The sequence below is a fragment of the Macaca thibetana genome, chromosome 8 (genome assembly GCF_024542745.1).
Source record: "Macaca thibetana thibetana isolate TM-01 chromosome 8, ASM2454274v1, whole genome shotgun sequence".
In the NCBI taxonomy this organism is placed as follows: Eukaryota; Metazoa; Chordata; class Mammalia; order Primates; family Cercopithecidae; genus Macaca; species Macaca thibetana.
In genome coordinates, this window is record NC_065585.1 from 76,575,653 (window position 1) to 76,588,450 (window position 12,798).

General features: G+C 38.6%; 1 protein-coding gene across 2 annotated transcripts in view; it reads right to left on the bottom strand.

The window, feature by feature from the left end:
• Nucleotides 1-12,798, bottom strand: part of PREX2 (phosphatidylinositol-3,4,5-trisphosphate dependent Rac exchange factor 2) — a 283,120-nt gene that overhangs the window by 131,739 nt on the left and 138,583 nt on the right. Inside the window, exons 22-24 of one of the 2 annotated variants that reach the window (XM_050802149.1) lie at nt 10,679-10,863; nt 8,045-8,206; nt 2,163-2,754 (exon numbers count right to left, since the gene is read on the bottom strand). In XM_050802149.1, coding sequence (XP_050658106.1) covers nt 2,530-2,754; nt 8,045-8,206; nt 10,679-10,863 — 572 coding nt within the window. In that variant the 3' untranslated portion in view covers nt 2,163-2,529. Of the gene's footprint in view, nt 1-2,162; nt 2,755-8,044; nt 8,207-10,678; nt 10,864-12,798 lie in introns of those variants that run through there. The other variant, XM_050802148.1, reaches the window with a different exon arrangement.

Genomic DNA, 12,798 nt, shown 5'->3' on the forward strand with positions numbered 1-12,798 from the left:
GAGTGAAATCAATTATATGTTGTTAGAAATTACATTATTATTTCAAAACTCAAGCATTCTTAATAAAGCCAAGCAATATAAGCAGCAAATGCATATGATTCCTTTGAAACTGTGATTGCAACTTAGGTGTTCAAAGAAATGAATTTCTGTGGCCAGCATAATATACTTGGACTCAAATCCACAGGCTCCCAGCAGCTGAAAGAGCCTGACAGGGCAAGTGGCATCCCAGGACACCAGGAGAGAACGGAGAGCTTCCAAACAAGGCAAAATGGCAAAACGGGGTAACTGCCGAGTCAAGGGTGGAAGAAGATGGGATGTCCCAAACACAAGCATAAAGCTAATCCAAAGCACCAGTCTGTGTACAGGTCAGACAGCAAGGTGTGGCGGCTGAGGCCCAGAATGGCAGGACAAATCTGTTTCCCATGCCTCCTGCTAATCACTGAGTCAGGATCAAACTGAAGACTAGTGTGCACTCTGCCTTTATGCTTTGAGAATAAAGTGATACCTGATGTATATGACTTCCAAGGTAGCCACTCCACTGCTTCAAACCTTGCCATGGGTTTCCATTCAAATCCATCTATTCTTCGCCAAGGTCTCTAAAGCAGCCCAAGTCGGATGCCCACCTAGCTTCTCTATCTCAAGTTTTCTTCCCCTTGCTCCCTAAGCTCCTTCTGGCCCTCACTTGGTTTGTGTCACAAACTATCTACTCACTCTGACCCTTTCTACAGGCTGTTCAGTGGGCCTAGAATATTCTTCTTCCTGCATTGCCAAACTGTTTCCTTTGCAACTTCAAGTTCTATCAAATCATCAAGAGGCCTTCCCTGACTCCTAGTCTAGGTTCAATTTCCCTGGCTACTGCTAAGTTCCAGCACACTGTAACCTTCCTATTATATAGGTATAAATAATTATCTTATTTCTAGCTCCCCTAGCAGATGGTAAACCCCATGAGGGTAACACGTAGGTCTGTTCTGTGTACTATCGGTAAGAGTCTGGTAGAGTTAGACTGAATTGTAGTCTCAAAAGCAAAGGATTGAGAGTCACTGTCTACCTGTGTATTTGTTACAGCTGTCATAATAACTGATACGATGTTAGGCAAGTCAGTGTCTTTTTTGCATTCTTCATAAAATAATGGACATGGATTAAATAATGTCTATATTATCTTCTCCCTTGAAAACTATAACCATGATCCTATCTATTTATCTACTAGTAGAGTAATAATTTTGGTATGGATAAGAATAAAAATTAAGACTATGGTCACTGTCTAACTTTTCTAGATTCAATTCAAGAATAAATATCAAAATTCACATTTCATAAATACAAGCTCGCCATTAGAACAGGGACTGTCTTATATGTATATGTGTACATTATGCATATATGTGATATATACACACACACATGTACAATGTGTGTATTAAACTATGTCTTCAAATCGCGTGTCAGAAGCTGTGTAGCTCAGCCATGTGCCAGTGCACAGTAGGAATCTAAATGGAACTGAATTGAAATGCAGGAAATTATTAACAAAATGATGAGCAAATTTAATAATAATGGATAGTGAACATTTATCCTAAACTTTTTTTAAAGAAAGGAATTTAGAGAACTCCTAACCTATCCCAGCACTTTACTAATAAAGAAATGGTGACTTAGAGGCTTATGTGGGACATAGAATTTAAGGCTAGATGCAAAAACCTTTTTCAGTCAAAAGTTCTTTTCCACTGTTGTTGCAGGATAAAAGTCTCACAAGGCACCCATGGCACAAAAAAAGGCACAGAAATCAATTTTATTAGGTAACAGCATCCACCATAATAGGAAGTTATGCTTCTCTTGACTTCTTCCATTTTAAACAATTATCCATCCATTCAAAAGCAAGAAGAGAGGCATCTATTCCAGACTCTGTGCTCAATGCTGGAGATACAGCCCTTGCCCTCCTGGAGTTCACAGTCTAGTAGACAACACAAGAGAAACAATGCAATACTATTGCTATATGCAGCAATTGTTTATTGCAATTATTAGGTTGTAGCAAAAGTGATTGCGGTTTTTGCCATTCAAAGTAATGGCAATGTGCCATATATATAATACCTGTGCCATATATATAATACAGTAATACATTGCTTAACAATGGGGATGCATTCTGAAAAATGCACCACTAGGTGCATCTATCTGAACACAGAAAAAGTAGAGTCAAAATATAGTATTATAATCTTATGGGACCACCATTTATATATATATGATCTGTCACTGACTGAAATGTTATGCAGTGCATGATTGTATATATGCAATCATATAATACACGTAAAAGCCAGATAATTAGAAATTTTGTTACAAGCTGAAAAGGAAGTGAACGGGGTGACGTCATGAAGTGTTAATGGAGTGATCGGGGAGAGCTGACAGAAGATTCCCTTGCTAGGGGGACTGGCTTTCCAACTTGTAGCTCAATACAAATGCCGTGAATACAGAATGTCCCCCTGCCCATATGCAGGAAGGGCTGTGTACTATGTCTAAAGGTGCCTGCACTGTTCCAAAGGGTAAGAGTCAGACAGGGGCCCTCTCTGCTAAGATCAGTTCTTGAGAAGGAAGGTCCTCAGGAATGCAGTGCTGTCTTCCATCCTGGGATATTCCTAAGAGAGGAGGAGGCAGGAGGAGGAACCCCATAGTCACAGGTACTGGAAATGTGCTGCTTACACTGTGAAGATCAAAACTGTGCTCCCAGACAGGATGCCATGCTGTGAAACTGTAAGACCTTTCTGAAACTCGAACCTAAAATAAGGAAGGTACAGTTCATGGATTGACAGTGGTTCATGCATGAGAACATTCTGATTGTGCAAATGGGCCTGTAAACATCAACCTGCCTATCTTTTTAGCAACATCAAAGGAAACACTGAACTCATTAATCTGCTTTGGAGAAACTCCCAGGGAAAGGTTAAAAAACAAAAAAGTATTTTCCCCAAATAAAAACTGCAATTTTGCAATAAAGAAATGCAAAATGGGTGTGGAGAGAGATGCTCTGGGAGGGACAGGACTTTAGATATACTATGGATACTACAAGCCCAAACTTACTGCCACCTTTATTCATTTATCCAACAATGACTTCTGGAAGGCTCTTTGGCATCAGGCACTATCCTCAGCATGTCGGGGAACATTAGTAAACAAAACAAAGATTCCTGCCTTCCAGGAGGTTACATTCTAGTGAGAAGAGAGATCAACAGCAAATACGGTAAGTCATTTATGTAATGTTGATAGATGGTAAATGTAACTGAAAACAAAATTGAGCAGCGTAAGAGGGTTCGAAGTTTCAGAGGTGAACTGAAGAATGGATTACCAATTGTAACCAGGATGATCAGAACAGGCCTCACTGAAGCTGACATTTAAGCAGTCCGGAAAGAGGGGGAAGTTAGAAATGTGAGCATCTGGAAAGGGGTCATTTCTGGCAGAGGGAACAGCCAGTGCAAAGCCACAGGACTGGTGTATCCAAGGAGCATCAAGAAAACCAGTGTGACCAGAGCAGCAGTGAGAGGGAGGCAGAGGAGGCAGGATTGGAGAAGCAATGCAGGGAGGGAGGGCACAGATCCTGAAGGCCACTGAAAGGATTTGGCTTTGACCATGAGTGAAGTGTACAGCCACTCAAGACAACTGTGAGTTGGCCAGGAGCAGCAAGGAGACCACTTACAGAAGAGAGATGGCAGTGGCTCACCCAAAGCCACCAGCAGTAGAGGTAGGGAGGAAAGGCTGCATGGTTGAAGGTAAAGCCACAAGAATGGTATGAGAGAAAGGGAAGTGAAGAGTGTATTCAAGGTTTTAGGCTGAGCAATGGGAAGGATGGGCATAAACCCGAGAAAGAGAAGGCAGCAAAGAAAAGGCAAACTGCAGGGGCACTGGGGTGGGGCAGGGGAAGGGTCAAGAGCTGATTTGGAACATGTGAAGCGTGAGATATTGATTAAACCCAGTTGCAGAGGTCAAACAGGCCGGAACACTGAATGAGATCGCCAGGGAATTGCGAATGGAGAGAGAGAAGGAGAAGACAGAGTCCTGAGCCCTGGAGTTTTACCAAGGAAAGGGGAGGGAAGAAAAGGAGGACCAGCTAGGATACCACAAAGGAGCCTCCACAAGAAAGGACAAAAACTAGGCATATGTGGGGTCACAGAGGACTGCCAAGTAGTGGTTTACGGTCAACTGCATCAGATCCCACTAAGACAAGGAATGCTATCAGAACAGTCAATAGACTTTGGCAAAATACAGCCATTTCAGTTACATAGAGGGGAGTAGAGGCCCACTGGAGTGTGCTGAGGGTAATGAAGGTGAGACAGCAGGTATAGACAGCCCTTTCCAGAATAAAGATCAAAGAAAGGGAACAGTACGGAGTAGGGGAGGGCTATTTCTTTTTAATGTAGGTGATATAAAGCATATTTCTACACTGACAGGAATTAACAATTTCTGGAGATAGAACTTCAGGTTTTTAACGCATTGGTAACTAATTCATGAATTATTGACTAGAGCAGCATATTTTAATCCAATTATAGTCACTTAACTAAAAGAAGTAATACAATGGTAACCTATTATTTTGCAGATAGCTTCCTATTTCAATTAAGCATAAAATCTTTTTGGCACGAGGTTATGAAAGTTTTGTATTGTACCCTTTTGAGGGAAGGGGATATGGGGAAGACTTTTTCTCACAATCTTCCCAGTCCATATATCAGTGTGAGGGTTACATGGCATGAATAAGTAAAGAGGGACTTCAGACATTCAAAGGAAGACTTCCAGTTCCTGCATGTAATATTTCTGTGTAAACAGGAACTATCCCTTGAATGTATATTAAATATTTCTATCTAGGCAGTATCCCCAATACCCAAAATAAGCCAAATTATGGAATTATTCTAAAGCAGAAGGACGACTGTAAAGCTAAAAAGTGTTTCCAGGACAATTTAGGGAGAAAGCATTCCTCCCTACGGGGCATAATTTTATGTCTGAATTATCCTCAAATCCTGCTCCACAGAGAAAAAAGTCTCACTTAGGATTCATTCACATCTTCAGTTAGGTCTGACCAGGTTTCATACACGTGCCAAAAAACATCTGTGGCCTGTACAACCAGCCAGGAAATCTATTATAATTGCAGCAGCCTTACTATAGAAGCTATAGCAATCAACTGGTTTCTATTTTTAAAACCTAAAACTTTCAGAGTCAAAATAAGGTAAAGCCAGCATCTTCGAGATTTTAGTTTCTATGGATACATTTTATTTCACAAAAAGAAGAGTGCTGAAGTCTTCATCAGGAAGAAAAATATGTTTCTAATAATAGTTTTAAAGTATATGTGTGAAAATTAAAAATCTATATTCTCAAATGCTATGGGTTCTGTTGACATGCATTTGATACATAAATGGAGCTAATCTTACATGACCTATTAGGGCTACGATCTTAGGCACCTAAATCTTATTCAAATTGAAAAGATCCTTGCAATATTTTCTTGCTAACCTTGATTCTCTATCTAATGAGAAAACCAGTTATTTTAAATATGTTTATGGCCAAATGGGATGATGACAAGAATAGATTTTAAAGCACATAGGCCCTAGGTGACTACATGTCTCTTTTTTATTTCTAAATTAAACATAAACACAATGGAGACTCATTCCATAGGAACCTAGTCTGTTAGTTGCCACCTACGTGACCTTAAGCAAATTCTTAATCTCCCGAAAAAAAGAGGCAGGATGAGAGAACAGTCCATACACATGACTGTTTTGATACTCAAGTAACAATAATGTACATAAAAGAGCTTTCTGCAATTCGGTGACATTATTTTTATCATCTAACATCATTGCCCATTAGCCTGTCCATCTGTGCCATAAAAGCTTCTAGGATCTCAGTTACTTATGAGTAAATGGAACACACTTCTCACCTTCCAGGGTGACGTTTTTGAGGATCTCCAACATTTGTTTAAGCTTGTGTTCTCTTGGTCCTCATTCTTAATCTGCTGCATCAATTTGCTAACCAATATACCCTGATCCTAAGATTATGTTTGTTTATATAGTTTACCATTTTCCATGTACACTTCTGTAAGCTACTTCCACTTTTTATTGCATGAAAGAATGAAGAGAGGAAAGCAGGAAGAAAGCAAAAGAGAAATGTCCCAGGCATGGTGACCAGTTTGACACCCAGACTCTGCCTGAACCTGTATCACACCTTCTTGTACAAATCCATTTCTAAAGTAGAACAACTCTCTTTTTCAAAATTTCTTCAAAAGGAGAATACTGATTTGCATGTGTGCAGCAGTTTTTTGCATTTGTTTAGACCTTTTACTTCAAAGCACTGTTACATTTCATAGAGAAATAAGAAGTAAGTAAAGAATCTTCTGTCCTTCAACTCCAACAAGGTACATTCCGTGGAATCTTCCCCAGACTCAAATAGGTGAACTGAACCAGCAGCCATGAAAAGCAGATTAACAAAAGTGGCAGGTAAGCAGTGACCCGGAACATTAGTTTTCTTCACATGAATAACTTTTAAAAAGATACAATAGTAATGCAAACTCAACTCAACAACCCAACCATTACAGGAATTGTTTAAAGGAAAAAATCATGATCTCTCTTCCCTTGACTCACTCAGTTAGTAACCAATGTTTTGAGTCCCTTGGGTATTAATTTACATACATCCCTATTCTCATGCAGCCAAATATAGACATAGATGGGCTTATTTTAATTACCATATCAAGAACATAAAACACATATACTTACCACATATTCATATACATTGAGATAAAGAATATTATCTAGTACGACTGACCAAATTTTAAGCAACCAACTTCATTTGGAGGGAAATCATTTAATCAATTAGTCTTTTATTGGTATAAATAGAAATAATTTTTAAACTTGTTTTAGCATGTGTTTTGGAGATGAATTCCCATTAATTCTACCTTTAAAATATGTCCCCAAATTCATCTAATGTTTTTTGTCTCCTTCATCTTCAATGTAGTCCAAGCCATCAGCATCACTCAACTGGGCCACTGCAACAGCTTCCTACCGGTCTCTATTTCTCCATTTCTGCCCCCTTGCAATCCATTCCTACAAAAGCATTATCTTTCAAAAGCCTAAATCAGATGAAGTCATCCCCCTGCTTAAAACCTTCCAATTGGTTTTCATTAATATAATAATAAAATCCAAACTCCTTCCCAAGTCCCAAAATGTACAGGAGCTGCCACAGCTCTTCACAACTGGCCCTGCCTAAGCCTCTGACCTTAAGCCTGGCCACCAACCTCTGGCCACCCTGGCCTTCTTTCTGCTTTGGGGCTTCAATTACCAGCTGTTCCTTCTCCCTCGAGGCTTCTCTCTCCAACTGAAAGGGAGAGTTCTACTTGTCATGCAGATACACGCTTTCTCATAAGGGGCTTTCTCTAGCCACAGAGTCAAAAGGATCAACCTGGCATTTAAACCATACTTCCCTATTTTAATTTCCTCATAATTCTTCTTAATATTTGATTCCCCCCACTTTGTAGGGATTTATTTACTTCTTTGCTGTCTCTCCCACTTGAATGTGAGCACCATGAGAGAAGAGAAATTGTCTCCTTCCCTGCTATATTCCTGGAACCTAGAACAGTACTTGGCACATAGAGGGTGCCTAATAAATGTATCTCAAATGAATGACTTAATCAATTAATTTTTAAAAGCCCACAGTCCATGTACTTTCTGATTGAGGGTTTTCATTCTCTTAGTTGGGAGAAAAGGAAAGAAGAACTATAGTATAATTTTAAATTTTGACTTCAGAATTAGGTGGTCTGCATTCAATGGCCAGCTCTATCTTTTACTAGAAAATAATTTAATTCTTTAGGCCTCAGTTACTATATTTTGAAGATGCGGGACAGTAACATAACTTACAAGTTTGCAAAGATCAAATGAGGTAATGGATGTTAAGGCATTTTAAAAACTCTAAAATGTTATATAATGTTATCATTTCTGTAAAATGGTACCTAACAAATATGTAAAGAAAATATCAAGAATTGATTTAAATTTGACATTTAACTAATAATCTCAACAATAATGATGTGTAAAATCAAGAGAACCCTTACCTTTTTATAACTGGATATTCTCTGACATATGTGTTCAATTCTTTCACTGCAAAGGGCACTGAATTTACTCTGAAGGTCAGTAGGAATCACTTCATTTAGAGAATTTAGGCTGGTGCAGTTGTGTACAAAATGCTCATCACTTTTAGCCAGGGCTTCAAGAATCTGCAATGACAAACACACACGCACACCCCCACACACAAACACACATACAGACACACACATCGAAAAACAAAACAAAACAAGAAGAAAAACTTCAAAAGTAGCCACATCAAATTTTGGTAAGTTAACAATACAGGGCAACTTTCCTATTTTGCTCTCTGGGTAGCTGCCAGGGAATTTCTACCTTCAGTCAGGCACTGTCAGTGAAGTGATCTGACCCGTCTATCTGAAATTGCAGGTTTTCCTTCTGCTAACTATAGGAGCCTGCTTGGTGACGCAACTGGTCTTCAAAGACTCCCTGCTGGATACATCAGTACATTCTGATGTGGGACACGTCTATATTTTAGTTAGAGTGACTCAGGACATTTTTTTTCTCAATTTGGTAGAACAAGAAAACATAAAGCAATCCAATAGCATACTTGTTACTTAGAGTCTAGCAAATGCAGAAAGAAAATATTTGACAACTGCTTGCTGAAGAAATGAATAAATGAAGTTATTTCAGTACGGCAGAAATTAATGTGACTTGCAGCATCTGAGCTCTTGCTGATAAAAGCATTAGATAAAAGTATTTATGTGATGTTTTCAATTAGTAAATTCTTTTGACTATTTGAATCAATTGTAATAACATGTGTTGGTGGGGAAGGTGTACCATCAATCACTAAGAATTTCCAATGACCTGAGAATTAATTATGCGATTATATATTGATATATAGATACATAGCATTTCTGATTAATCAGACATTGCAAGAATGGATTATACCCATAACCAATATTTTATGTTATTCTGTGAAACATAAAATGTATATATGTTCTGGTTATTTGAGCTCCCTCACCACCTCCACTTCCCTTTCATGCTGACTATGGAGTATGAGTTTTTATTTAATCACTAGTCTAGAACTTACAGCTAACTTTATCATTAGCAGTGTGACCTTGGCTACATTTCTTACTTGACTGACTTTTCTTCATGTGTAAAATCCAAGTGATATTTGCAATACTAGTTTATATGTTGTCCTATGTAGAATAATCCATGTAATTCTGCAAACTTGAAATAGCTGGAAAATGAGAAAATAATTATAATATCCTGGTTTCAAACTTTTACATGGATCCCATTCATACTATAATGTAGATGGGAAGAGACTGCATTTTAAAAATATATATTTTAGATATCAGTAGATACATATAGAGGTACAATATCATCAGAATGATGAGATTTTTAAAAAGTTAACTTTCAGAACATAAAACCAAAAGACAAAATAATTATTTTTAAAATAGTTCATTTAGATGTCTATATTATTTCCTCCTGCTAAAATTTTTAAAATACATGATAGAAATGCTACATCTATCTCAACTATTAATATTTTAAACAACAATTCAAACAGAGAAATAAAGGTAGGAAAGCTACATCTCATTTTTCTTACTTGTACTATCTGAATTCTTATAGCATATAGAGCCATATGAAACACTAAATCCAACACCTGTGGAGGATACAGTAGGAGTCTGATGGATTTCCCTTGTAGGCAGGCCATGAAGAGCCAGCAGTTGCCTCTTTACCATGTATTTTATTCATTTGGATAAAGGCTCCCTTCCTTCCTCTCCATCTTGTTTCAGCCTAAGCACCTTTGCAAAGGTGATGTCTTTTCCAAATGAGAATTACATAAATATCAGAGGATCTATTCATAAACTGATCTCTACGGTTCCCGAAATTTTATGAAATAAACATGGCACTTGCCAAATTTGAAATTGCTCATAATGTATTTCACCACTTTGAATACTCTTCAGAGGATTATGTACATTAAAAAAAAAAAAGCAGCATCTGTCATGAAAACCATCTGAATTGTATTCACAATAATGAATTCACAGACACAGCAAACTTAATAAATGCTGAAGTCCTTGCCATATCAATGAACACCTGCCTAAGCAAGGGTTTCATCTAACTTAACACTGTGCTCTGAAAGGATCAATAAAAGGAAGTTGTATGCATACCAAATAGTGGAGGAGGGGGAGAAAAATAAGAAATTGACTGAGGCTGGGCACAGTGGCTCACGCCTGTAATTCCAGCACTTTGGAACGCCAAAGTGGCTGGATCACTTGAGGTCAGGAATTTGAGACCAGCCTGGGCAACATGATGAAACCATGTCTCTACTAAAAATACAAAAATTAGCTGGGCATGGTGGTGTTGCCTGTAATCCCACCTACCCTACTTGGGAGGCTGAGGCATGAGAATCGCTTGAACCTGGGAGGCGGATGTTGCAGTGAACAGAGATCACACCACTGCACTCCAGCCTGGGCGACAGAGTGACACTGTGTCTCAAGAAAAAAACAAAAAGAAGAAGAAGAAGAAGAAGAAGAAGAAGTTTGAATGAGCTGACAGCTGCAACATGTATAGCTATTTTTATTTTTTTAAGTGAAGGAGGGGGAGGATTTCAGTTCCTTTATTTAGAACAAAAAATCTTATTTCTTCAGCATCACTCCTACCTTGGCAGTTAAGCTGAAGAAACCTTTGGGCTCAATCATCTTTTCCACCACATTGCACTTGATGCCAGCTGTGCTGTCGTACTCATATACGACACCATACTCCAGGTGGACATTGTCCACTGTCAGACTCACATGCTCCTTCTTCCCGTCAATGATGGCCATAGTGTTGAATTTGTCAATAACCTCTGGAATAAAGACAATTGTAATCCAGCAAATTCATGAAGCATTTGTTAATCTCCTCAGATAATTTTGTGTCTCTTTAAATAATTTTTAAAGAGTTCTTTAAGGGATGGTTAAATCTGATGTGTTAAATGAAGCGTCTATTCTTGTTAACATTTTAAAAAATAACATTTCGAGAAAAGCTTATGCTTGAGTGATCCAAACCTCAGCACTCTAACATGACTAGTCTTATCTTTGTATATCTACTTCAGTCTGTGGACCATATGTCTACCTATTTATACCAACATAAATACTATACATAAATTTTCTTTATTAAAGACCTTTATGACTTAAAGTCAGGATTTCTAAAACTGCCTCGAATGTTGTATGAATATTTTCTCAAAGCAGGAAAAAAAATCCATAAAGAAGGCCATATTGAAGAAGCAGAAAGGAGATGCAAGAATCATTTTATTTTGGCAGGCAGGGTGCCTGCAGTTTCCCAAACAGCATCTTACAGAGAGGGCTCATTGAGAAAATTTCTCATTGTTCACTATAATAAAATTTCCATCTAAAATGTCTGCCTATAGTTTTTTAGCTTACATAAGGTACATCAGCTGGTGAAAAAATACCTAAAATCTCAAGTAAGAAACTCCTGGGAAACCTAATAGTAATTAAATAAACAAAACTAGAATATTAGTTTACTTAGAAAGACAAAGCCCGAAAATAGCATAAACAGTAAATATTAAATAGGTAAAGTAGAATATTGATTTATCTTAAAGTAACTAAGTCCTAGAATAGCTACAAATCAATTTCCAGAGCATTACAGCAACCAATCTACCTTTCAACGTGGCACCAAGGTTGATTTATTCCAAATTAGGAATATAAACCTCAGAATAAGGTCCTGAGATTTATCCTATTTTAGATAAATATTATATATTACCATAACAACCTTATTGCTCCAATGATTTGAGATGTTTCTGATACTACCCATGACTTGGGTAGCATCCAACAAGTGGCCTTCCAGGAGTGCAGAGAAAATAGCTTTTCCTAAGTACCCCCATATGGTCAGTGTGTATAGGGAATATACAATAAGAAACATATGCTGGGCGCCGTGGCTCATGCCTGTAATCCCAACAGTCAGGGAGGCCAAATGGGAGGATCACTTAAGCTCGGGAGTTTGAGACCAGCCTGGGCAACATGGCAAGACCTTGTCTCTATCAAAAATCAAAAACATTAGCCAGGCATGGTGGCATGCGCGTGTAGTCCCAGCTACTGGATGGGGTAGGGAACTGACAGGGGATCACTTCAGCCCAGAAATTAGAGGCTGCAGTCAACTATAATCGCACCGCTCCACTACTGCAATCCAGCCTGGGTGACAAAGAAAGACCCCGGAAAAAAAAAAAAAAAAAGAAGAAGAAGAAAAGAAAAGAAAAGAAAAGAAAATTAAAGGAAAGAAAAGAAAGAAAGAAATCTATGTATCTAGGTATTTGGCCCCATTCCTAAAATAAAACGTTTAAATCCCAGTGATTTACTGAGTGATAGAGGTGACAGGAATGTCTTTGTTATTTATAACAAGCCCCCTTAGAACGTAACTGAGTTTATGTGAATGAGGTGGCACTTGGTCAGCCTACAGCTAGCCTCAGGATGGGGGCTGGTTGTCAGGGTAACCAACCATGCAATTAGGGGGCTGGAGCTTTCAGCCCCACCCCTGAACCTCTGGGGAGGGGAGAGAGGTTAGAGTTCAAGTTCGGTCACCAATGGCTAATGATTTAATCAATCATGTCTAAGGAACGGAACCTCCATAAAAATCCCTAAAGGACAGGGATCAGAGAGCTTCTGAGTGAATGAACTTACCCGCATGTCTGGAGGGTGGCACACCCCAACCCCTCACAGAGCTTCCCACCACAGAGCTCCGTGCTCAGCACTCTTCCGGACATCATCCTAGTTATCGCTTCATCAGG